Source organism: Petaurus breviceps, unplaced genomic scaffold (assembly GCF_028583685.1).
Source record: "Petaurus breviceps papuanus isolate PSGF00001 unplaced genomic scaffold, PetGlider_PUasm1.0 90137, whole genome shotgun sequence".
Classification (NCBI taxonomy): domain Eukaryota; kingdom Metazoa; phylum Chordata; class Mammalia; order Diprotodontia; family Petauridae; genus Petaurus; species Petaurus breviceps.
This window is the reverse complement of record NW_027187183.1, coordinates 327739-352291: the sequence shown is the minus strand read 5'-3', so window position 1 is coordinate 352291 and position 24553 is coordinate 327739. Positions and strand designations below refer to the sequence as shown.

At 40.5% G+C, this 24553-nt stretch overlaps 1 protein-coding gene across 1 annotated transcript in view; it reads right to left on the bottom strand.

The window, feature by feature from the left end:
* Positions 1-742: 742 nt before the first annotated feature.
* ENTPD2 (ectonucleoside triphosphate diphosphohydrolase 2) overlaps positions 743-24553 on the bottom strand; it is a 26272-nt gene continuing 2461 nt past the window's right edge. Inside the window, exons 2-9 of the mRNA XM_069107540.1 lie at positions 23049-23073; positions 14218-14417; positions 12201-12360; positions 11456-11683; positions 9746-10000; positions 9142-9261; positions 2555-2689; positions 743-2036 (exon numbers count right to left, since the gene is read on the bottom strand). Of these exons, the coding sequence (XP_068963641.1) occupies positions 1833-2036; positions 2555-2689; positions 9142-9261; positions 9746-10000; positions 11456-11683; positions 12201-12360; positions 14218-14417; positions 23049-23073 (1327 nt within the window). The 3' untranslated portion in view covers positions 743-1832. The remainder of the gene's footprint in view (positions 2037-2554; positions 2690-9141; positions 9262-9745; positions 10001-11455; positions 11684-12200; positions 12361-14217; positions 14418-23048; positions 23074-24553) is intronic.

The window sequence follows — 24553 nt, the reverse complement described above, 5'->3', positions numbered from 1 at the left end:
ATCCAATCTCTATGGGTGTACTGGCTCCTCTCCCCCCTCCCTCCTGCACATCAACCCTGAGTCACCAGTGACAGCAGCTTCCCCTGCCTCCCCCCTCTCCCTCCACCTCTGAGCACCAGCCAAACATCTGCCTGGGTGGAGATTAGAGTACAGAGACTCAGGCCCATGTACATTGCATCTTCCTGCAGATTAACCAGAGACTGGGACTCCATGGCACTCCCTCTGTATCCAGGGAAAAGTAGAGGAGATGGTCTAGAGCAGCAGCATGTGCAGAGTGAGAGAAAAAATCGTAGACTGTCAGGGAAATTCCTAATGGAGGTAATAAAATAATGGTACAGGTGACGAGGGAAGCACACACACACATACCCCCATAGCCCACTTCCACAAATACCCCTCCTTTCTGGAAAGTCTTAATGCATTTCTTCTGTCTGAGAAAGGTGATGTTGACTCTTAATTAAGGCAGAGGAATGATGGATTTGAACCCTTTCTACATTTATACAGTCTTCACTCCTTCAAAATCTAGCTCAAAATAATCTACCTTCTTGAGGTAGATTTCTCCAGGAAGGTTTTCATAAGGGACACTTTTCACGTCTCCCCCCCCCCCCCCAAGGTGACCGTTCTTTCTTCTATTTGGCATTCTACTTAGCACTTATGTTTCTGGGACTATAAGCTCTGCAATGTGCATGTGGGCCAGGGATAAGCCAGGGAATTACCCCAAGGAGAAATGAGCCTCAGCACTGGCTAGTTATCCAGGATACATTTTATTACAAACTTTTTTTTCTTTTTTAACACAAGTGATGAATGCCAATGGCTCTCCCAGGGCAGGCATGGAGAGATGCAGACTGCATGTCTCTCTCTTTCTTGGTCTCTCTCCTCCACCCACTCTCCCCCTACCAAGTTACACAAGCACCACAGTGAGAACCATATGCATGCTGGGCAGCTCTGGAGTTTGAAATTAGGACAGTGTTAGCCAGGATTTCTTTTTCCCCCTTCCATTGAGTCTGATCTCTACTTCTCAACCCCAAGGCTCTCTATTAGTTAAGCCTTATCTGCCTCTTCATGATACAGGACTACTGCCCTCCATGGAGGGATCAGACTCCATCCCCACCCCATAGGGTAGGGCTACCTGAGTAGCTCAGTAAATATCCTCACCCCTGAATGCCAGTAAGGAAAGGGTTTGACTCAAGTTAGACAGAGATGGAGGAGGGGCAGAAGGAGCCTCCAGCCCCAGCCAAAGTATCATTTGAAGACCTGGGGCTAAAGCCTAGGACCCTGCCACTCCATGACACACATATCAGATGTGGGGCTTCTAATACCCAAATCTGGGTCCTGGTTATGTCCTACCCAAAGTCTTACTGGAAGTCAAGTTGTCCCAAGCCTGTAACATTGTCAGGCTGTACTAATACCAGCTCAAAGACAGATGTGTGACTAAGGTTTGGGGGACATTCTGGATTGCTGGGATCTCCAGCTCTAGATACCTTAGGTTAGATTTGGTAAGAATCATTGTTATCACCTCTGCCAGGCTCTACTTTTCATGTAGTACAACCTGCTCGATGAAGTGAACAGTAATGAGACCAGATTTCCCCAAGCTGATGAAGGAAAACCCCAAGTTACCTGTTATTCCTCTGTTCTAGTCTCTTCCTTCCCTACTATCCATTTGTACAACATCTCCCTCCCCCAAAAGCCAGGAAGACTAAGTGAATTGTCCCACCTGATAAAGCCTACACTGGGAGGAGAGATAGTCCTGCTGCTTCTAGAATAGAAGGAGGGGACAGCAGTGCTGGGGGCCATAGCGAGGACAGGGCCTGACCCATCCCAGCCAGGCACCTAACTTAGATGGCGCTCTGTGACTTGGAAGATCGAGCAAAGCAAAAAAGCATGGCCAAGGCAACAAGGATGACCATGATGAAAAGCAGAATTAAGACTACCCAAGAACCATAGTCCGTGCCCTTTCGGAAATTCTGCTGGTCAGGTGGAATCATGTTGGTCAAGTTCAGCATGTAACCTAGTGCCCAGCCAATAGATGTGTCTCCGGCCTATAGAGGAAGAATGAAGAAGCCACAATCAGACCCTTGGGTCACTGAGCTCTCTGACACACTCTCATCTCTTTAAAAAAATGAACAAATACCCCTCCCCAACTCTAGTTTCTTTTTCTGCCCAAGTCTCTGGGCATATACTTTCAAAGGCAGCCGAAGCCATAAACTCCCTTCTTCTAATTCCCTTTGGTTTAAGCAGATGAAGACTGTAAGGGTCACGGTGGCATGGGGGCTCAAGATTAATGAGGAAGAAAACACCAGGCTAGGGTCTGCCTGGCAATACTCAACTTGTAGCTAGAGTCTAAACTCCAAGGGACCCTTCTCCCCTACCTCACCCTCTCTCCTCCTCCTCCCTCCCATCATCTTCTTCCCTCTCCCTTCTCTTGTCCCCTCCCTTCCAACCTGTCCTCCCTTTTTCTTTCCAATCTCTCCCCTTCCTTCCACTCTCCCCCCTCCTCCTCTCCCTTTCAACCTTTCCTGCTCCTCCCCACCCTCACCCCCCCCAATCCAATGAATACCTTCTTCTGGAAAGCAATATTGGAGAAGGTGCGCTCATCAAATTTGTAGCCTTGAACCAGGAGCTGGTTTACAAAGGTGGCAGAGGCACAGTAATCTGCCAGGCGGGCCTGCTGACTAGGGGCTCGCTCCAGCAGCTGGGGATGGAACACAGAACTCTCAGTAGTGCCATTGTCTAGACCCTGGGTTCCCCACCTCTATTCCTTTTCCCAGAATATGTCCTATTTTATAATAAGAACTTCAAAGCTTAAGGGAACCTTAGAGATTTTCTCATCTAACTCCTCTTCCCCCCCAGTATATTATAGATGAGGAAACACAGAGTCCCAGAGAAAGGACAGCAACTGTTTCCTAATATTTGTTGATTAGGTCACAGGTAGGGTGTAAAGCCCAGGTATCAGGTATCCTGATTCTCAAATTCAGTCTTTTTTTTCCCTACTAACCCAAATAACCCTACATAACCTATAAGGAAGCCAGTCAGAAGTCTGCCCATGACTAAAGGAGGCCACAGAGCCCAAGTCTAGAGAGTTGTTAGATGGCTTCAGGGAGACCAATACATAAACATTAGTGTGTTAGGGTTCCATGCCTTCAAGCAGGGGTGGGGGTGGGAGTACTTAGCTGGTAAATTAACATTTTAACCAAAAGAGGAAGTTTGGGTCTCCTAGAAAACAAAAAGCACTCACTAAGCAATTTAAACAAAAGATTTGAAGTACTTTTTTTTTTTGAGGGGGGAGGGCAGGGCAATTGGGGTTAAGTGACTTGCCCAAGGTCACACGGCTAGTTTTTTGCGTTGTGTCTGAACCCAGGTTCTCCTGACTCCAGGGTCGGTGCTCTATTCACTGCGCCACCTAGCTGCCCTAGAAGTACTTTCAAAAGACCCAAAAGGCTAGAAGGATCTTTAACTCAATGCTAACTCAGACTTGGTACAATAATAATCAGTTACAATTTAATTAACCATAAAATGTAGTGTAGGGTCAAAAAGCCCTACCTCTGAGAGTCAGGAGACCTGGGTTCTTTCTAATCCTGGCTCTGATATTAACCCACTGTGTAGTTTTGGACAGGTTAAAAAAATCAAAGAATCTCAAGAATTGAAAAATAATGCTGGAGGTCAATTAGTCCCATCCATAAACTGAAATTTGAATCTTGCAGTTCACTTTACCTCTCTGAATTTCTGTTACCTCCTCTATGAAGCAGACCCATGTGTCTTTGCTTCCCTTTGGAGGATCCAGTGGAATGGTGCAAGTCAAAGTGCTTTAGAAAATCATAATGAAACTAAAGATTGGTCAAGCCCCAACCCTGGATTATTCCCATGTTCTTCTTCCACTCCTATTCGTGTGCTGCTGAACAGAGCAAGAGGAAATCATAGGACCATGCCAACAGAATTACTACAAATTTATATTATCTAATCTCAGTTGAGTCCTCACCTCAACAAGGAAATCCTTTTAACCCTCCCAGTCCCACACACACTGCTCTAAACTTTCCTTTCTTTCCCTAAAAGTCCCACATCATTTATTCCCCTCTCTCTCAGGGAAGGACCTCAAGGTTTACTTTACTGAGAAAATAAACACCATTCAAAACATTTACCATCAATTTTTTCTTCTCTACATCTCAAAACCTCTCAGTATGAATTCTCATTCTCTTTTCCTTTGCTTCCTTCAGACCCTTCTCAAAAGCCCAGTCCCTCTATATGTACATTCAATCCCCTCCTCTCCAGGCCTCTCCAGCAAATCAACTAACTTCACAGCCATTTTCCACTAATCTTTGATCCCATCCTATCTACTATTGATTCCTTTCTAGTTACTTAGAAAAACACTTTTCCACTTTCCAAAAACAAACAAACTCTTACTAGACCCTTGTTTTTGTTGAGTCTGTCTGACCCTCCTGACCCCATTTAGACAAAGATACTGAAGTATTTCAGCATTTGCTTCTCCAATTCATTTGACAGATAAGGAAATGAAGCAAATAGGGTTAAGTGACTTGCCCTGGGTCACACAGCTAAGAAGTGTCAGAGACCAAATTTGAACTCAGGTCCAACTGACTCCAGGGCCTCTCACTCTATCCACTGCATGACCCAGCTGCCCTACTAGACCTTACTATATCCTCAAGCTATACCTCTCCTCCCTTTGACTTAACTTCCTCTCCTTTCACTCACTTCTCAACCCTTTGCAATCTAGCTACCTCACTCAGCTGAAACTATAGATGTGGTCAACTAGGTGGGCACAGTGGATATAGAGTTCTGGGCCTGGAATCATGAAGACTTCCTAAATTCAAATCTGGCCTCAGACACTTAATAGCTTTGTGACCCTGGGTAAGTCACTTAATCCCGTTTGACTCATTTTTGTCATCTGTAAAATGAGCTGGAGAAGGAAAATGGCAAACCATTCCAGTTTCTCTGTAAAGAAAACCCCAAATGGAATCATGAAAAGTCAGACACAACTCTATATTCTTACTTAACTGAAATAACTCTTTCCAAAGTTAACAAAGATTTAATTGATTGACAAATCTAATGATCCTTTTTCACTCTTCATCATTCTTGCTCTCTCTGAAGTATTTAGCACTGTTAACCACCCTCCTTCCTGGATACCCTCTCTTCTTTTGGGTTCCCCTCCTCAGTCTTCCTTGTTAGTTCACCCTCCTGACTATAGGGTACCCTAAGGCTCTATTCTGGGCCTGATGGAATTGGGATTTGTACCCCCAAAAGGAAAAGACCATGTCTTTGGGATCTAGACCCCAAAAAGGAAAAGCCCCTGGAAAAGCCCCATTCCCATGGGGCACTCAGCCCTTTCCAGTATATAATCCTTTCATTGCAGCTCTCATTGTCAGCACCTGGCCCCACCCTGGACCACCAACTCCTTGATTCCCTCTAGATCCCTTTCACATGGCCCAGGTCCCTGGTGTTCGCCTGGGGCACCTGACCCTTCAGGGTCCTTCTCTGTTAACTCCCAGTCACTCAGGACTACTTCGACCCTCCTAAATCCTTTCCACAGTCTTTCTGTATATAAGGTCCATCTGCCCCCCATTAAAATGCTCAGTTTCAATCTGGCAGGCCTGCCAATACAAGTGTCATAAATACAGTGGATTCTTAAAATCTCACCCACTCTGACCAGTGCTTTGGCTGAAAGAAGGCTTGGGTTGAATTCATTTGAGGCAGGACCTGCTTCACTTACCCTTCAGTTTTGGGGTCCCGGAACCCCTAGATCTCAACAGGTCCTCTTCTATTCTCTTTACACTCTATCCCTTGGTGACCTCATCAGTTCACATACATTTAATGATCTTTTCTCTGAAGATGACTCCCAAATACATAAATCCAACCATACTCTCTTGAGAAAGAGACCCTTTGGGGCGGCTAGGTGGCACAGTGAATAGAGCATCGGCCCTGGAGTCAGGAGGACCTGAGTTTGAATCCAGCCTCAGACACTTAACATACACACACAAAAAACTGGCCGTGTGACCTTGGGCAAGTCCCTTAACCCCAATAGCCCTACCTTCCCCTCTCAGAAAAAAATAAATAAAAGAGAAAAGAGACCCTTCAACTGCCTATTCGATATTTTAGACTAGACTTCCCATAGTCAAAATCAAAATGTCTAAAACTGAACTCACCCTCTTTTTTCCCCACAGAATTTCACTGTTTCTGTCCAGGGTACAACCATTCTTTTAGTCACCCAGTTTCATAAGTTTGGTGATATCCTTGACTACTCAATTTCCCTCAACTCACAAATCCAAACTGTTGCTAAAACTTTTCATTTCTACCTCCACAATATCTTTCAAAACTATTCTTTTCTCATAATTACATTAATGGATGCAAAGTGAAGTGAGCAGAACCAGGAGAACATTGCACACAGTAACACCAACATTGTTCATTGATCGACTATGCATGACTTAGCTATTCTCAGCAATACAATAATCTAAGACAATTCTAAAGGACTTGTGGGGAAAAGCTATTCACATCCCAGAGAAAGAATTGATGGAGTCTGAATGCACATCAAAGCATACTAGTTTCACTTTACTTTTTTTTCATGTTTTTTTTCCTTTTGTTCTGTTTCTTCTTTTACAACATGACTAGTATGGAAATGTCTTACATGATTGAACATATATAACCAATATTAAATTGCTTACTGTCTTAGGAAGAGGGGAATTGAGGGAAGAAGAAAGATAATTCAGAACTCAAAATTTTTTGAAAATGAATGTTAAAATTTTTCTTTACATGTAATTGGAAAAAAATAAAATACTATTAAAAAAAACCATTTCCTTTCTCTCTACCCATAAGGCCACTACACTAGTTAAGGTCCTCATCACTCCTGGATTACTGCATTAGCTTCCTAAAATGTCTTCCTTTATCAAGTCTCTCTCCTTCCCACTCTAGCCTGCACACAGCTACCAAAGTGTTTTCCTAAAGTGAAGTCTGACCATTTTACTCCCTGACTTAATAAACTCCATTAGTTTCATATGATTGCCTCTAGCATCAAATATAAGCTTCTCTATTTAGATTTTAAAGCTCTCCATGGCCTAGTCTCTTCTAATCTTATTATACAGCATGTCCCAAAATTCTTAGTGCAGTCAAAGAGGATATACATATGTACGTATATATACACATATATAAAAGTTTATATTTACATATGTACATATATATGATATAATTTAACTTCAGGAGTACTAATGCTACAACTTACAAAAATAATATTTAAAAACTTAACTATTTAGATATATTTTACATGTATTTAGTTTTAGGAATTTTGAATAATAAAATTCTAATTATTTTAACAAAATAGAGCATCCAAGTGATGACACACACATTGTGTGCCCTAGTTTCTATATGACCCTTTCTCAAAACCAGAATAGTGGTACTCTTGCTTGGTCACCTTGGTTACCAGATCTATCTTCATTAGACTTTTCCCTGGGGAAGTCACATCAGACCTGTCATATAGACATGAAGGCCTTGTTCTTTGGGTGATCTTAAGGTTAGGATTACAAATGCAATCCTTTCAGTCACTGAGCAGCAGCTGATGAAAGTATCTACCAGCTTCAAAAATCGACTATTATGATGATGTACTTAGCAAAAGATAGTAGTTATGTTAAATTTTAATAAAAAATATTTTAAAAATAGAAATAATTATCCTTTCTAATATTTGGTGGGGGGGAGGAGGGCAGGGGGTGCAACTTGGTGGCACAGTGGATAGAGTGCCCCTGGAGTCAGGAAGACTCATCTTCCTGAGTACAAATCCAGTGTCACACACTGACTAGCCCTGTCTGGGGAAGTCACTTAATCCTGTTTGCCTCAGTCTCCTCATTTGTAAAATAAGCTGGAGAAGGAAATGGCAAACCACTCCAGTACATTTGACAGGTAAACCCCAAATAGGGTCATGATAAATTGAAAAAAAAATTTTTATTGTAAGTTTATAGCATTTGTATTTCTAAATTTATTAAAGTTTAAAACTGAACTAAGACTTTTGGGACTCCCTGTATATTACTCCCCTTCCTATATTCCATGGCGCTGACAAACAGACCTTCTTTCTGTCCTTCACACATACCACTCCATTAATTTCCCAGACTTTTGCAATGGCTATCCCCCAAGCCTGGACAGCTTTTCCCACCTCACTTCATTTTCTTGGAATTCCTGGTTTCCTTTAACTGTACTCAAATGGCACTTTCTCCAAAGAGCTACAGATTCCAGCCTCTCCCCGCCTTAGGGGTATTCTTCTACTTCCCCTCCATTTACATTTTATTTATTTTGTACTTACTGATTTATGTATATATTATCTCTTCAATAGATGTTAGCTTCCAGAGAAAGGAGACTATTATATTTTCCCCTTTTTAACATTTGGCCTAGCCTCTGGCATAAAGGAGGTGCTTAACAAATTGCAGATTAAGTAACAGAAGAGAGATAAAGCATCCTGTGGACCTTGGAGCTCCATCTAGAGTAAGAAGATGCTCCTTCACTTCCTCTTCTAAACGACATCTAGGAGGGTGGTTCCATTTTTTCAGCTGAGGGGTATCTAGTGTTTGGGCTGAATTAAGAACTTCTTTTTTCTTTTTTATACATTCATTTGTTTATTTTTAGTTTACAACATTCAGTTCCATAAGTTTTCCAGTTCCAAATTTTCTCCCCCTCCCTTTTCTCCCTTCCCCCCAAGTAGGCATGCATCCAATAAAGGTTCTACATATACCTTCACATTAAACATATTTTCATTTTAGTCACATTGTAAAGAAGAATTATAACTAATGGAATGAACCACGAGAAAGAAGAAACAAAACAAAAAAGAAAGGAGAGAGCAATAGTTTGTTTCAAACTGCATTCAGGCTCTGTATTCTTTCTCTGGATGCAAATAGCTTTTTCAACATGAGTCTTTTGGGAACTAAGAAATTCTTGTTGACTCTCATGTGAATGGGATAAAGGGCTAGGAGCAGGCAGATGGCCCAGAAATATGGCTCCCATTGGTGGCCTTTAATTCTAGACTATATGGGATTGAAATTGGAATGATTGACAGGGATGGGAATAATTGACAGAGATAATGCTGCCAACATCCTATCCATGGCCACAAGATCTTGTACATACAATCATGTACTGTCTGGGCAGATATCAAAGGGGACTTACCTTTACCCATGACTCATTGCACAAAGCCTTGGCTGCAATTCCCAGCTCCCCTGGAGAGGTCACAGGCAGCTTCATCACTTTCTGAAGGAAGTCCACAGTGTAGTAGAATGCAGAGAAGGCCTATGTCCAGGTACAGGATACAGGAGTAAGGATAAGGATGCAGATCCCTGGCAAGGGCATAGTTAATTCTCATCCTTCTGCTTGCCTACCCTCAGTTCTTATATCCACCCCACCTCTGGTCCCTAGATCTTGACTCCTATACTTTCAATGGCCCTTAGCTGCTACATTCCCCCATCACTGTCCAAGTCCACTATGGTCCTACCCTCCAAGATTCCCTATATACTATCCCTGTTCATCTTGAGCCAATCACCTTAATTCCCTCAGCCAAAGGGTGCTTGGTGTCTGGGCTGAACTAATGGCCACTTGTTCTCCCCCAAAGAGCATCAAAAATGGCACAAGTGGGGGAGTCAATATCTGGGATAAAGTTCAGAAGGGTAAACCAACAACCCTTGTGGGTAGGATGCGATTTGGCTGCAAAATAAATACTGGACCTCTAATGACCCTATCCCATGTCCCAAAAGGAAATGATACCCCCAGGACTCACAATAAAGTTCCCAGCCACAGGAGGCTGGAAAATGCCATTAAAGGAACACTGGGAGAAAGGGCAGGATGAGAAGTTGAAAAGATCAGAAACAAGCTGATGGCAGAGGATAGGATCACCACTCCCAGAAAGGGTCAGCTCGGTATTGACATCATAGTCCTGAGGTCTCTGGGGTGAAGTACAAGGTGACTCATACACATCCTTCAGGAAGACTTTCCTCGAATAGCCTGTGGGCCAGCAGGGGTGTGAGCTCCTTCTCTGGAATAGGGGATTTACAGAGAATCAGTGAATCGGATTCAGAAACGCCTGCCAGTACATATCCTGGCCCCACTCTCCCCACTAACAGGTCACTGGTGTTCCTGATTTAGACCACCAAGCCCCAACAAAAACATCTACCACATTAATCACCCTCAAACCTAACTTTTTATCATATCCTCTCCTTACTAAAGAACTTCTATTGAGTTCTCACTGACTATAGAATCAAGATTAAATTTCTCTACTTGGCATTCAAAATCTCTGCATTTCTGAGATGACTGCTCTAATCCTACCATTTCCCCACATCTGTTCTCCATTCAGCTAGACCTGTGTCATCACTGACTCCTAAATATGTTAGATGTGTTTCTGTGTTACTTAGTTTAATCCATTTTCCCCACTTGAAATCTTCCTGTCCGCATTGCCCATCTACATTCTACCCACCGGTCCTTTAAGTATGAGCTCGTATTTTATCTTCTCTCTGAAGCCTTCTTTTGTTGCTCTTCCTCACACAGATCTTGCCCTTTCTCTGAATTTTTATAAAGCCCACCACACTCTCTATAGAGTTCTGGATCACCTATTGCCCTATTTTGATGTCTAATTCCTAAGTACGGCAGTTAGGAGAAGAATTAGATAGAAAGATGGACCTAGGGTCAGAAAGACCCAACTTTGAATCCAGCCTACCTTCATATCATAGCTATGGGACTCTGAGCAAGTCACTTAAATGCTCTCTGCCTAAGTTTCCTCATCTCGCAAATGGGGATAATAATAGAACCTACTTCCCAGGGTTGTTTTGAGGATGAAATGAGATGATATTTGTAAAGCACTTTGTAAATCTTAAAACACTTTATAAATTGTAGCAATGATGATGGATAGGCAGATGGCTATCTCCCAAAGCATCCTACAAACTCCAAAAGGCAGGGAGGCTAGGTGGCACAGTGAATAGAGAACCGGCCCTGGAGTCAGGAGGGCCTGAGTTCAAATATGGCCTCAGACACTTGACACACTTACTAGCCATGTGACCTTGGGCAAGTCACTTAACCCCAAATGCCCTCCAAAAAGCAAAAAAATAAAACAAACTCCAAAAGAATAGAGGTTGCACCTTCTCTTACCTCCTTCATAGGACAGGTATGCTGGGAACTTAGTATGGACTTATGGAGTAATTGATTTACCTGAACTTACTTGCCCCTGCTTCTACCTGCTTGGAGAACTAAAGGAGATTTCAGAAGTTGTTATCTTGTTATCTTGAGGGGTGAGGGAGGCAAGAAAGTGAGCGTTACCAGGCCCACCCAGACAAGAGATACATACCAGAGTCTGGCAGTCATTAAGAAAAAATTCCTGAAAAGAGACCCTTTGTTGGCAAGAGTGACCCTGGGTAGAAGTCTGGAGATAAGGTGGGATGATGGGGAGAGTACTTTGGGTGAGTAATGGAGATTTCAAGGAGACCTTCCTCTGACATACCTGAAGCACACCAGCCAGCAACCTCTTAAGGATTTGGTCTCTACCATAGCACAGGAAGCTATGGGTGTAGACTCTGTAGCTCTGGCCATAGAGCTGCAACTTGACCTCATTGGCAGGGTCCTCAGTCTGGCTGGCTGTCTCAAAGGTGATCTGTGTAGATGCCCCACCTAGGTCCATGGCCCCCACTGTCCCCTGCCTTGGTCGAATCCATTCCCCTACCCAGCCATACTGTGAGAGAGAGGGAAGAGAGAGGAAGAGAAAAGAGGAGGAGAGGGAGAAAAGATAAATAATTCAATAAATATTTATTAAGCACCTACTATGTGTCAAAGACTTTGTTCTCTCTCAGGTCTACAACCCTCCTCCCCAAAGGGGTTTCCAGACTGAAATTATGAAATAAGCACTAGTGTTTTAGGGGGAAGAATTTCTTATTCAAATGAACAAGGAATTCAGTGGTGGGGCCAGATGGCACCAAAGGACCCAGTTGCTTATCTACCTACAGGGAGCCCCAGTGATAGTAGTCATAGGTATTTTTGAATATCCAACTGGGTTAGGGTTATGGTCAGAGACCAGTAAATGGTACATAGGCTTAGAGGGATGGGTTAAGGTCCTACCAGTGTCAGCAATAAAGACATAGGGGGATGGCCAGTTTGTCCCTGTATATCCTGGGATAAATGAGACATTGTCCACTTGGTGGCAAGATATGAGGAAATAGCCTCAGAAAAGGTGAGCAGCAACCAAAACCCACCTTGATGAAATTCTCCAAGAGATAGTTGGCAGTGACCCAGCCAAAAACTCCCTCATCCTGGCCAGATAGAATCCGGGCCCCTCGGAAGTCAAAGGGGTAGTGGGCTAACGTCTCGGTCACTGATGAAAGGACACTGTCTGAAGCAGCTGGACTGGTCAGGCTACAGGAAATATAGAAACCCCTTAATGTCCTTTCCTGTCCTTCCTGATGGCCTCATCAACCCTGCCCATGGAGGTGGCTAAAAACAGTGGGGAGGCAGTATGGCATGGCATAAAAAATATTGCATTTGTATAACAACTCTGAGGTACCACCTTACCCCTATCAGGTTGGCTAATATGACAGAAAAAAGGAAATGACAAATGTTGTAGGGGATGTGGAAAAAGTGGGACACCAATGCACTGTTGGTGGAGTTGTGAACTGATCCAACCATTCTGGAGAGCAACTTGGAACTATGCACAAAGGGCTGTGAAACTGTGCATACTTTGACCCAGAAATATCACTACTAGATCTGTATCCCAAAGAGATAAAAAAAAAAAAGAAAAGGACCCATATGTACAAAAATATTTATAGCAACTCTTTTCATAGTGGTGAAGAATTGGAAATTGAGGCGATGCCCATCAATTTGGGAATGGCTGAACAAGTTGTGGTATATGATTGTAATGGAATACTATTGTGCTAAAAGAAATGATGAGCAGGCTGCTTTCAGAAAACCTGGGAAAACTTATATAAACTGATGCAAAGTGAAGTGAGTAGAACCAAGAAAACATTGCACACGGTAATAGCAATATTGTAAGGATGATCAACAGTGAATGACAATTCTGAAGGACATATGATGAAAAATGCTATCCACTCCCAGAGGAAGAATTGACAGAATCTGAATGTAGATCTAAGCACACTTTTTAAACTTTATTTTTCTTGGGTGTTTTTGGTTTTCTGGTCTGTTTTCTTTTGCAATATGGCTAAGATAGAAACACATTTTTCATGATTACAGGTGTATGATCTATATCAAATTTCTTGCCTCTCAAGGAGAGGGGAAAAGGGAAGGGAGGAAGAGAATTTGGAACACAGATTTTTTTCAAAGAATGTTTAAAATTATTTTTACATGTAATTGGAGAAAAAACATAAAAATTCTTTTAAAAATTGAATTTGGATTCAAAGGACTGATGTTTGAAACCCAATTCTCTTACTTTCTACCTGTGTGATATTGGTCAAGATACATAACATTCTGGGCTTCAGGTTCCTTCTCTACAAAATGAGGGGGATGGACAAAAGTAGGGGTTCTTAAACTTTTCTGTATTATGAATCTGTAAAAGCCCATGGACCCATTCTCAGACTAATGTCTTTAAGTAATTGAAGGAAATGTCAAATTTCAGTTAGAGGTCAATGAAAATAAAGATGTAATTTGTTTCTCATCCAAATTCATGGACCCCTAGAAAATATCCAGAGACCCCCTTAGGAGTCCATGGATCCTACATCAAGAACTCCATGGAGCAGAGGTCTTTTATTGTGCTTTGAATTGAGAAAAGAATGCTAGATTTGGAGCCGGAGGGCCTGAGTTCAACCCTAATACTCTGTCACTTGCCACCTCTGAGATTCTGGACAAACCATCTCTTTGGGTCTCATTTTTTTCCTCCCTTATAAAATGAGAGTGTTAGTCTACATGACCTCCTAAATCCATAATTTTTTTTATTTTATAAATGTACATAGTCACCAGAATTCAGTCCTGGAAAAATCAGAACCAGGATTTTCTTTCACCAGAAGTCCAAGAGAGTGTTCTACAACAGATAAAGGTATCCCTCAAGTAGACGAAGATGTCTTCTGATGACTGAAGGGAAATTCTGGAATGGGTTTTTTCTATCTCTTAGCTAGAATGAATTAACAAAAAGCCAGACCTGCCTACATGAATGACTGACTGAGGAAGGGAAATACAGGCACAAAACTGTTAATTCTTGTGCCAAGATACCGCAATGGCAAACTTGTATGCAGAGCAGCACAACAGCAAGGGACACAAACTTACTTCAGAAGTCTCATGCCTGCAGTGGCACCCAGGTAGAGGGGAGTGACTGAGTGTCTCTCCTTGGGCACATCTTTCAAGGCTTGGTTGAGACAGCTTACCAGGCTTCGACCTGCCCCAGGAGGATCTTCTGCATAACTGGAGATACCACCACCTAGAAGCAAGACAGAAGTGGAAAAAGAAGAGAGGAACATGGCCAATGCTGATCAATGCCCTTAAAAGGATGGACTGAAATCCATCTCTCTCATCTTCTCCCAATAAACACACAAAACCAAGGATTCCAATTTCCATACTATTTGCATAGGGTAGAATGGTATAGTTGACAGGTCAAGATATCTGGGTTCTAGTCTTGGCTCCATCATAAACTCATTATGTGACCTTTAGCAAGTCACTTTCCCTCTCTGGGTCTAAGTTTTATCATCTGTAAAAGAAGGGGCTTGGGCTAGATGGTTCCTAAGGTTCTTTTCACTTATAACAATTTATGGTTAGATATATAATATGAATATTAAAAATCCCACCAGAAAAAATTAGAAGAAAACCAGATCAGTACTTTTCACAGCTAAAGCTAAGAGGAAAATTCTTAACCAAAGGACAGAAGTGATCACAAAGATAAAATAAATAATTTTGGCCACATGAAATTTAAAAATGTTTGTACCAACAACATAAGCACCACTATGACAAGAAGGAATGCTGTCTATTAGAAAAATGATTTTTACATCAAATATCACTGACAAAGGGATATTGAAGAACTTAAATAAATATAGGGATGGGAATTGCATCCATAATTTAATTGGTATAGAGAACTTTCAGGAGAAGAAACTCCCTCAACTAATGCAGGTTGGTACCTTCTCTGAAATTTATAGTGTTAAAGAAATGCCCAGAGGGGCGGCCAGGTAGCACAGCAAGTAAGAGCACCGGCTCCAGTGTCAGGATGACTTGGATCAAATCCGGGCTCAGATACTCAGCACCACAACCAGAAATAATAACTGGCCGTGTAACCTTGAGCAAGTTACTTAACCCCACTTGCTTTAAAAAAAAAAAAAGAAATGCCCAGAGCACTGAGAGCCAGGATGTGCCAGAGGCAAGACCTGAACCCAGGCCTTCCTAACTCTAAGGGGCTGGCTCTCTAGCCACTATGCCAAACGACCTTATACATACCATGTTTCCCCAATAATAAGACACTGTCTTATTATTTTTTTTTTTGGACAGAAAAACACGAGAGGGCTTTTTTTCAGGGGAGGGCTTATTTTAATGAACATTGACAGCAATTTTAATAAACAGGTAAATGTGAACAAAAAAATGTACCTTTATTCAGTAAGCAAATCACTGGGGAAGAACAGGATGACGCGCTCACTGCTGCAGCTCTGATTGGATGCAGCTCGGAGAGCGGTATGCGTTTCACCCGGGGAGGGGCGGGATGGTGCATACAGAGGGTACCGTAATGTAGCGTGTAGCACAGGGGATCACCTTCACTACAGTAGCAATCTCAATAGGGCTTATTTTCGGGGGAGGGCTTATTTTAGAGGAATCTTACACAGTAAGGGAAGGGCTTATTTTCAGGATAGGTCTTATTATCGGGGAAACACAGTATATGTGTGTGTGTATACACATATATATATATACACACATACATACATATATATCTATATACACAAGAAGCAGTTTGGCAAAATGGATATATGTATATATGAAATTCATTTATTCAGGGGCGGCCAGGTGGCTCAGTGAGTAAGGCACCAGCTCTAGTGTCAGGATGACCTGGGGATTGAATCCAGGCTCATATACTTAGCACCACACCTAGAAATAACTGGCTGTGTAACTTTGACCAAGTTACTTAACCCTGATTGCTTTAAAAAAAAGAAATTAATTTATTCAATAAACATTTATTAAGCACCTACTATATGCCAGGCACTATGCTAAATACTAGGAATACAAAAAAAATGGCAAAAGACATTCCCTGCCCTTAGGGAGCTTATAATCTATTAAGTGAGACAACATGCAAACAAATATACACAAAGCAAGATATATACAGGATAAACAGGAAATAATCAAAAGAGGAAAGGCATTGGAAGTAAACAGAGTTAGGGAAGGCCTCATATAGAAGGTACAATTTTAGATGGAACCTAAAGGAAGTTGGAGGGCAGTAGTTGGAGTGGAGGAGGGAGAGCATTCTAGGCAAGGGAAATCCAGAGAAAATGCCTGGAAAAGAGAGATGGAGGGTCAGGTTCATGGAACAGCCAAGAGGCCAGAGTCATTAGAAGGAAGAGTCTGGGTCAAGGAGTAAGGTAGAAAGGAGCTAGGTTATGGGGTTTTTTTTGGTTGTTTTTTTGTTTTTTGGAGGGGAGGAGACAGGGCAGTTGGGGTTAAGTGACTTGCCTGAGGTCACACGGCTAGTAAGTGTTAAGTGTCTGAGGCTGAATTTGAACTCAGGTCCTCCCGACTCCAGGGCTGGTGCTCTATTTACTGCACCACCTAGACACTCCAAGGAGCTAGGTTATGAAGGACTTTGAATGACAAACAGAGATTTGTATTTACTCCTGGAGGTAACAGGAAGCCACTGGAGCTTACTGAGTAAGGGGTTGACATGATTGGACCTGCAGTTTAGGAAAATCATTTAAGGGGTCGAATGAAGGATGTATTAGAGTAGAGAAAGATTTAAGGTAGGCAGGCCCACCTGTTAGTGCAATAATCCAACTGTGAGTTGATGAGGGCATGCACCACAGTGGTGGCCATGTCAGAGGGGAAAAGGGGGCATATCTGAGATGTTGCAAAGGTGAAATAGACAGACCTTGGCAACAAATATCTATTTACCTGTGTGTATGTATATACACATATACATATCCATTTCTCAGTGGATAAGTGACCAAAGGATATGAATAAACAGTTCTTTCTCTTTCTTTCTCTCTCTTTTTAAGAGCTTCAAGTGGGGTTAAGTGACTTGCCCAAGGTCACACAGCTAGTAAATATCTGAGCTCATATTCAAACTCAGGTCTTCCTGACTTCTACTATCCACCACTCTGTATAGATACTCTGAATAAACAGTTCTCAAAAGAATTTCAAACTATTGACAACCATGAAAAGACTGCTCCAAATCACTGATAGCAAGAGAAATGCAAATCAAACCTCACATTCAGTAAATTGAGAAACATGTCAAAATATGGCAGTAGTCAAAGTTGGAGGATTTGTGGAAAGGCAGACACACTAATACACTGAAAGAAGAGCTATAAATTGGTATAACCAGAGTGGAGAACAATTTGAAATTATTTTTAAAAAGTGATAAAATGTTCTTTGTTCCTTAAAATGCCTATGCCCTTTAATCAAGAGATCCCACTACTAGGCTTATACCTCAAAGAGACTAATGATAAAAATAAGATCAAGAGATATTCTGGTAAATGTTTAACAACCTTCTCTCTTTCTCTATAAAAAAAATGTAACCACAAAACAATTTTATATTTAATCTAAATTATTAATGCTTTCTTAAGTCTAGACAAACAACAAAACCATAAAACAAGCCTTTATTTGTGATTGCAGAAATCTGAGGTGTCTTTATCTTTAGACCACATTAAAAATTTAACAATAGGCTCCTTAGTATTAGAGTTGGTTTCAACATAACACAGGAAAGGTCCCATATACACCCAAATATAGCACTAGTTATATTATCATTGTAGCAAAGAACTAGAAACAATGTAGATGCTCATCATTGGGGAATAGTTAAAATATATTACTTGAATACAATGGAATATTACTGTTATATGAAATGAATAGGAAGAATACAGAAAAACTTGGGAGGAGTTATATGAACAGATGCAAAATTAAGTAAGCAGAACCAGGAAAAAACAATATACAAAATGACTATAACAATGTAAATGGAGAGAGCAATCACAGTAAAATTTAAATTGAATACTATGAAATTATATTGACTAGGCTTGGCCCTAAAGAAAAGACATGAGAATATACCTACCTCAATTTTTTGCTGAGTGTGGAACATTGCATATAATACTGTCTATAGTTATTTTAAATGGAATTTCCCTTTCTATCTCTTGTTGCTGAACTTTGGTGGCAATATACAGAAATGTTGATGATTTATATGAATTTATTTTCTATCCTGCAACTTCTCTAAAGCTGTTAATTATTTCAGCTAGGTTTCCAGTTGATTCTTGAGGATTCTCTAAGTATGCCATCATATCATCTGTAAAGAGTGATAGTTTTATTTCCTCATTGCCTATTCTAATTCCTTCAATTACTTTTTCTTCTCTTATTGCTATTGCTAGCATTTCTAGTACAATATTGAATAATAGTAATGATAATGGGCATCCCTGCTTCATGCCTGATCTTATTGGGAAGGCTTCTAGCTTATCCACATTACAGATAATGTTTGCTCATGGTTTTAGATAGATACTACTTATCACTTTAAGGAAAGTTCCATTGTTCTCCAGTATTTTTAATAGGAATGGGTTTTGTATTTTGTGAAAAGTTTTTCTGCATTCATTAAGATAATCATATGATTTCTGCTGGTTTTGTTATTTACATGGTCAGTTATGTTGATCATTTTCCTTATATTGAACCACAATATGTGATCCTTGTGATATGCTGCTGTGATCTCCTTGCTAGTATTTTATTTAAAATTTTTCCATCAATACTCATTAGGGAAATTAGCCTATAGCTTTCCTTCCCTGTTTTTGCTCTTCCTGGTTTAGGTATCAAAACCATATTTGTGTTGTAAAAGGAGTTTGGTAGGACTCCTCCTTTGCCTATTTTATCAGATAGTTTATATAGTGCTAGAATTAATTGTTTTTTAAATGTTTGATAGAATTCATCTGGTCCTGGGGATTTTTTCTTAAGGGAGTCATTGATGGCCTGTTCAATTTCTTTTTCTAAGGGAGGATTATGTATTCTATTTCCTCTTATATTAATTTGGGTAATTTGTATTCTTGTAAATATCATCCATTTTGCTTAGATTGTCAGCTTTATTGGCATATGATTGAGCAAAATAACTACTAGGGATTGCTTTAATTTCCTCTTCATTTGTGATGAATTCATACTTTTCATTTTTTATATTGGTAATTTGGTTGTCTTTTTTCTTCTCAAAAAAATCAAATTAACCAATGGTTTATCTATTTTATTGTTTTCCCCCCATAAAACCAGCTCTAAGTTTTATTTATTGGTGTTCTAACTTTCCATTGTATTACTCACTCCTTTGATTTTCAGTTTTCAATTTAGTGCTTAATTAAGGATTTTTCATTTATTCTTTTTCTAGTTTTTTTTATTGCATGTCCAGTTGATTGCAATTTTTTTTTCTTTTATTGATGTTAGCAGTTAGAGATATAAATTTTCCTCTAAGTAAAGTATTGCTTTGGTTGAATTCCATAAACTTTGTTATGTTGTCACATTGTTATCATTCTTTTAATGAATTTACTTATTGTTTCTATAATTTATTTTTTTGACCCACTCATTCTTTAGGATTAGATTACTTAGTTTCTAGAATGAATTTTTAACCTATCCTTTCATGACTGTTGACTGAATGTAATTTTTATTGCATGATGATCTGAAAAGGATGTATTTAATATTTCTGCCTTTCCACATTTGACTGTGAAGTTTTTATGCCCTAATACATGGTAAATTTTTGTGTAGGTGCCATGCACCACTAAGAAAAAGGTATATTCCTTTCTATCCCCATTCAGTTTTCTCCAGAGGCCTATCATATCTAATTTTTCTAAAATTCTATTCACCTCCTTAACTTCTTTCTTGTTTATTTTTTTGTTAGATCTATCTAGTTCTGAGAGAGGAAAGGTGAGGTCTCTTGCTAGTATAGTTTTACTGTCTAGTTCCTTCTGGAACTCATTTAACTTCTTTTAAAATGTGGATGCTATACCATTTGATGCATATAGATTTAGTATTAATATTACTTTATTGTCTATGGTACCTTTTAACAAGATATAATTTCCTTCCTTGTCTCTTTTACCTATTTATCCTTCTTTCTTTTAATTAAGATCTACTTTTACTTTTCCTTTGTCTGAGAACGATTACTACCCCTGCTTTTTTTTTTACTTCAGCTGAAGCATGATTCTGCTCTAGTCCCTTACCTTTACTCTCTCTCTCTCTCTCTCTCTCTGTTTCTTGTTAATAACATATTGTAGCATTCTGGTTTTTAATCTCTGCAATCCATTTGTGTTTTATGGGAAAGTTCATCTCATTCACATTCATGTTTAGGATTACTAACTGTGTATTTCCCTCCATTCTATTTTCCCCTTATTTATCCTCCTCTCCTCTTCTCTCTCTCTCTCTCTTTCTCTCTCTCTCTCTCGTTCCCTCTCTCCCCCCTCCCCCTTTCATCCTTTCACCATGTTCTGTCTCTCCTCACCAATGTTTTGCTTCTGGCCACCACCTCCCCCAGCCTGCCCTCCCTTCTATCAGTGCCCCCTCTTTATCTCCCTCCCTTCTTACTTGCCTATAGGATAGATTTCTGTTGGTTTTTCTTTTAGATAGATTTCCATACTTATCTGAGTGTGTATGTTATTACTTCTTTGAGACAATTCCAATGAGAGTGAAGTTCAAGCATTGTCCACCCCCACCCCTTCCAATCTTTTTCTCCTCTATAATAGGTTTTTGGTGCTTCTTCACATGAAACAATTTACCCCAGTCTACCTCCCCCCACCAGTGCTTTCTCACCCCTAACCTTGTTTTGTTTTGTTTTTTTAACTTATACTCATACCCTCTCTTTATGTATACTCCTTCTAACTGCCCTAATAAGTGATAAAGTTCTTAAGAGTTAAAAGTATCATCTTCCCACATGGGTATATAAATAGTTTAACTTTATTGAATCTCTTATGTTTTCTCTTTCTGTTTACCTTTTTATACTTCTCTTGAGTCTTGTATTTAAGAATCACATTTTCTGCCCAGCTCTAGACTTTTCATCAGGAATGCTTGAAAGTCCTCTATTTCACTGAATTCCATTTTTTTTTTCCCTCAAAGGATTATGCTGAGTTTTACTGGTTGTAATCTTAGCCCCTTTGCCTTCTGGAACATAACATTACAAACCCTCCAATACTTTAATGCAGAAGCTGTTAAATCCTGTGTAAGCCTGACTGTGGCTCCTACAATCTTTGAATTGTTTCTTTCTGGCTACTTGCAGTATTTTTTCTTTAGCCTAGAAGCTCTGGAATTTGGCTATAATAGTCCTGGGAGTTTTCATTTTGGGATCTCTTTCAGGAGGTGATCAGTAGATTCTTTCAATTTCTATTTCAGCCTCTGGTTCTAGGATATCAGAGCAGTTTTTCTTGATAATTTTTTTTTTTGCATTTTTGGAGGGCAATTGGGGTTAAGTGACCTGCCCAAGTTCACATGGCTAGTTTTTGTGTTAAGTGTCTGAGGCCAGATTTGAACTCATGTCCTCCTGACTCCAGTGCTCCTGACTCCAGTGCTCCTGACTCCAGTGCTGGCGCTCTATTCAAACCTAGCCGCCTCTTCATTGATAATTTCTTGAAAAATGATGTTTAGGCTCTTATTTCGATCATGGCTTTCAGGTAGTCCAATAATTTTCAGATTATCTCTCTTGGATCTATTTTCCAAGTCATTTGTTTTTCCAATGAGATATTTCACATTGTCTTCTATTTTTTTTTCATTCTTTTGACTTTGTTTTGTTTTTGCCTCATGGAGTCTTTAACTGTCACAAATTCTAACTTTTAAAGAATTATTTTCTACAACGAGCTTTTGTACCTCCTTTTCCATTTGGTCAATTCTACTTCTTAAGGAGTTGTTTCCTTCAGTGAATTTTTACACAACTTTGTCCAGTTTTTGTGCTTCCTTGATTAAGTTGTTGACTCTTTGTTCATAATTTTCTTGCATCACTCTCATTTCTCTTTCCAATTTTTCTTTGAGTTTTTTTTATTTGATTTTTAAAATCCTTTTTGAGCTCTTCCAGGAGGTTTGGTTTTTTTTGGACCTGAGACTAATTCACATTTTTCTTTGAGGCTTCATATGGAGCAATTTTGACATCATTGTGCTCTTTTGAGTTTGTTTTGATCTTCCTAGTCAACATACTAACTTTCTAATAGGGTTCTTTTTTGTTTTTGCTTTTGCTCATTTTCCCAGCCTATTTCATGACTTAACTTTTATGTTAATGTTGGGCATTGCTTCTGTGGTGGAGGTGGGCACTGTCCCAAACCTCTTGTGCTGGGGGAGTAAAGTCTCACCACTGGCCTACTGTGCTGGGAGCATGGGACCTCACTGCTGGCTTCCCTGGATTCTGTGTGCACTAGACTGCACTCCCTTTTATCAGAGTGAAACAGACCTTTCCTGCCAACTTTTTAAGTTGTCTCATACTGGAAAATTGGTTTACCCTGCCCTGTTGTTGGTTCTGCTGCTCCAGAATTCATTTAAGTATGATTTTATGGTTGTTTGGAGGTGAATTTCAGAGAGCTCAGGCGAGTTCTTGCCCTACGTTGCCTTCTTGGCTCTGCCCTACCAGCACTGCATATGATAACAAGTTTATTCCATGTGTTTCTAATTAGTTTTGCTAAATTGCTTTTCCTCTCCTTTTTTAAGCTTTTGTTATAAAGAAGGGGCAAGGGTGGGGCGGCCAGGTGGCACAGTGAATAAGAGTGCCGGCCCCAGCATCAGGGAGACCTGGGATGGGTTCTAGCCTCAGATACTCAGCACCCACGCAAATAACTGGCCATGTAACCTTGAGCAAGTTACTTAACCCCAATTGCTTTAAAAAATAAAATAAAATAAAAAAAAAGAAGGGGCAAGGGAGGAATATATTGAGAAAATTCAATATTCTTTTTAAACTTAAGATTCAATTATTTTATAAAAGTGCCTCCTAATCACTGTACCCTCTCTTCTGCCTCCAGATCTACTCTAGAGAGGAAAACAGACATAAAGATTAGTGGTCCTGTGGTGAAGGAAGAAAGGGAAGACAATATATATTTTGGAGGGGCTTTTGGTGTCTTCCTAAAAACTGAAATTTCCTCCAATGGCTCAAACCCTTAGTTCAGAGCATGGTGGCCAGGTACAAACCTATTAAAGTTCCCTCTTAGATTCTCTTGTGGAAAGATTATCAGACACTTGTAAACTCTTACTCTAGAAGGGGCAGAACCTTCTCTATGCCCAATGGGAACAGTATAGTTAAGGACTAGCATAAAGGAACACAGTCTGGGGGGAAGAGGGACTTCTTAGATGAGATTGGCATAGCAAAGAAAATGATCCCATGTTAAATTCATAAAGATGACTCATCTAGAGAAAATGTGGGCCCACGTGTCTAATGCAAGCTCCTCTCTTTCATCTATCTGCTCCTAACCTGGGAATAGAATGTCCAGCCAAAATAAGTAAGAAAAGAGGTATTTTTTTTTTAAAATCTTTGTTATAAGGGATGGTTCTCTGAGTGGGGCAGAGGGAGAAGAAAGGGATATGTTGGGAAACATTGATGATGTAAAAACAAAGAATGTATTTAAAAAGAGAGAGAAAAGGAGAGGAGCCACTCCTGCCCTGAAGCATAAAGAAACTGAATACCACCTTCCATGTGGTTATTAGCTCAGGTGTCCAGACAAAGAGGGTTTCATGGTAGGGGGTGGACTGGGCTAGGAACAGCTCAGATCTAACCATTCTTCCACCCCCCAACCCAGTCTTGTCTCACCTTACCCTACACCTTACACCTGTGCACATAATGCCACAGCTTAATCAGCTCTATCCACCTGGTTTAGATCAGAAGTTCTTGTACTATAAAGGGAACTTTGAGGTCATCAAGTCAAAATCTCCCATTTTACAGATAAAGAAACTGAGCCTTCCCTCCCTCCCCCCTCCAAGGATGAAGGGTCCAGGGTCATACATTTAGTCAGTGGCAGAGACAGAAGAAATCTTCTGATACCAAGGAGCAAAAAAATGTTATGTCTGAAGGAAACCCTGTACTTAAGTCTGATGACAGGACCCAACTTTCATAACCTCTGTTGTCCATCTGAAACTCCTAAACCGCAAAATGGCCCTGGAAGAGAGAATGTCTACCCCCCCACACACCTATGCATAGACACACAGCTGTACCCCAGAAGGGGACGGTTGGAAAACTGAGCAGAGTCACGGCTAGGAGTAGGGCCAATAGTACTAAGGTGCAGGTGGCCCAGGTTTTCAGGTTCTGGCATGCCCTGGCAGGTTGTCTTGCTAGCTTAGAAGTAGTATACCTGCCTAGGACAGAGGATGAGGACAGTTAAGTTAGCATCAAGCATGAGCCTGACTTCCATAGGCTGCTGAGATGGACTGGAGTATCCTTAAGACTGAGGGCTCTGGAACCAGATATTCTCCTCAACAACAACCTGGGAGTGATGAACTAGAAAAAAGCAGAGATGTG